This window comes from Phytophthora parasitica, assembly GCF_000247585.1.
Source record: "Phytophthora parasitica INRA-310 unplaced genomic scaffold supercont2.113, whole genome shotgun sequence".
Classification (NCBI taxonomy): Eukaryota; Oomycota; class Peronosporomycetes; order Peronosporales; family Peronosporaceae; genus Phytophthora; species Phytophthora nicotianae.
In genome coordinates, this window is record NW_008649099.1 from 59472 (window position 1) to 60766 (window position 1295).

Below are 1295 nucleotides of genomic sequence, written 5' to 3' on the forward strand. Positions count from 1 at the left end.
ATCCTACCCGAGGTACCAATATCCAATCTTTTAATACCTGATAATTTATATATCCTAACCTACATTAAGATATAGAGGAAATTTAGTAAAACTAGATGAAAAAACTACAGTTGTGGTTGTGAGAATAAAACCCCGAGAAGTTTCATATATTTCGTGAATGTTGCTTGTGTCGGGTCCCTACATCTTAAGTACGAACAAGGCGATGTACATTGTTGCTCGAATGTAAACAAGCGAGAATACGTAGTACAACTCCTATCTTTTTCAAAGAATTGGAGGGGGAGACATATACTGGAAAACTGCGGATCTGCTCTTTGAATTTGGTAAGAACTTTGGAGGGATGGAATTATTGAACAGCATGTTTTGTTCTGTCTACTCACTTTTCATTTGGTCGGCAAGGCATCTGACTAACTGGGAGATGGACGCAAAGAAGGTTTGCGAGAGCGAAGACGCGCAAAGTCGGAGAGCGATGATGATCTCGAGCAAGTTGCTGCAATACAACGCAAAATCAAGACGCCCGTGATAACATCGGTGAAGGATGCGTGCCGTTGGATTGATTTACCGGTCGATAGGAAATCGGCAACCGTTTCTATTTCCATGTGCTTCCTGGAAGCAAAGAAGTTTCAACGCGGGTGGTTCCTAACGGTGGTGGACTACAAGCGTTCATCAAACTTTGCTGATGCGGAGAGATTGCTGGAAAGTCTTCCGTTTGTGCTACGCAAAAAAATGTTGCTGTCCGTGGTACTTTACGTTGTACCGTATAATTGCAAAAGCCTCCTGCTATACCTGATATTACTTTCAATGAAGGTTCGATTCTGCACTTTAAACATGTTACTGGGCTCAAGATCGACAAGGCTTCTGGTATTCCTAATGGGAACGTAAGCAGCATGGGTCGTGTCTCTGAAGAGTTGGTTGCTAGTAGCGATGACTCCGGTGAAGCTACCCGTGCGGTTGAAGCGTCAGATATCAAAGCGGCGGAACAAGCCTGGGACCCCAACAAATCCTCCCGAGCTAACGCGGAACAAATCTGCACTCTCAGTGGGATGGTCCAGGCTGTACAAGTCTCATGTATTGGAGAAACGGAAGCGAATTGTGCTCACGGTGACAATACCCAAGCTGCACAAACTTCGGTTACCGGGCGACTGAACCAAGGCAACGAACAGGCGAGAGTCATTGTGTCTGAGAACGAATGTATACCAGAGCTGATTTCCACCAATCACGTACCTCGCCCAGGGACGAAACGAAGCTCCACCGGAAACGGGAAGGAAAACCGCAAAATCAAACGCGCAAAATAATTG

General features: G+C 45.4%; 1 protein-coding gene across 1 annotated transcript; it reads left to right on the forward strand.

Moving 5' to 3' along the window:
* Positions 1 to 884: 884 nt before the first annotated feature.
* Positions 885 to 1143, forward strand: PPTG_24559 (hypothetical protein; the record flags this gene model as incomplete). Its single annotated transcript, XM_008917747.1, has 2 exons — positions 885 to 1052; positions 1114 to 1143. 2 exons carry the CDS (start codon positions 885 to 887, stop codon positions 1141 to 1143), a joined length of 198 nt encoding a protein of 65 aa, XP_008915995.1.
* Positions 1144 to 1295: the final 152 nt, after the last annotated feature.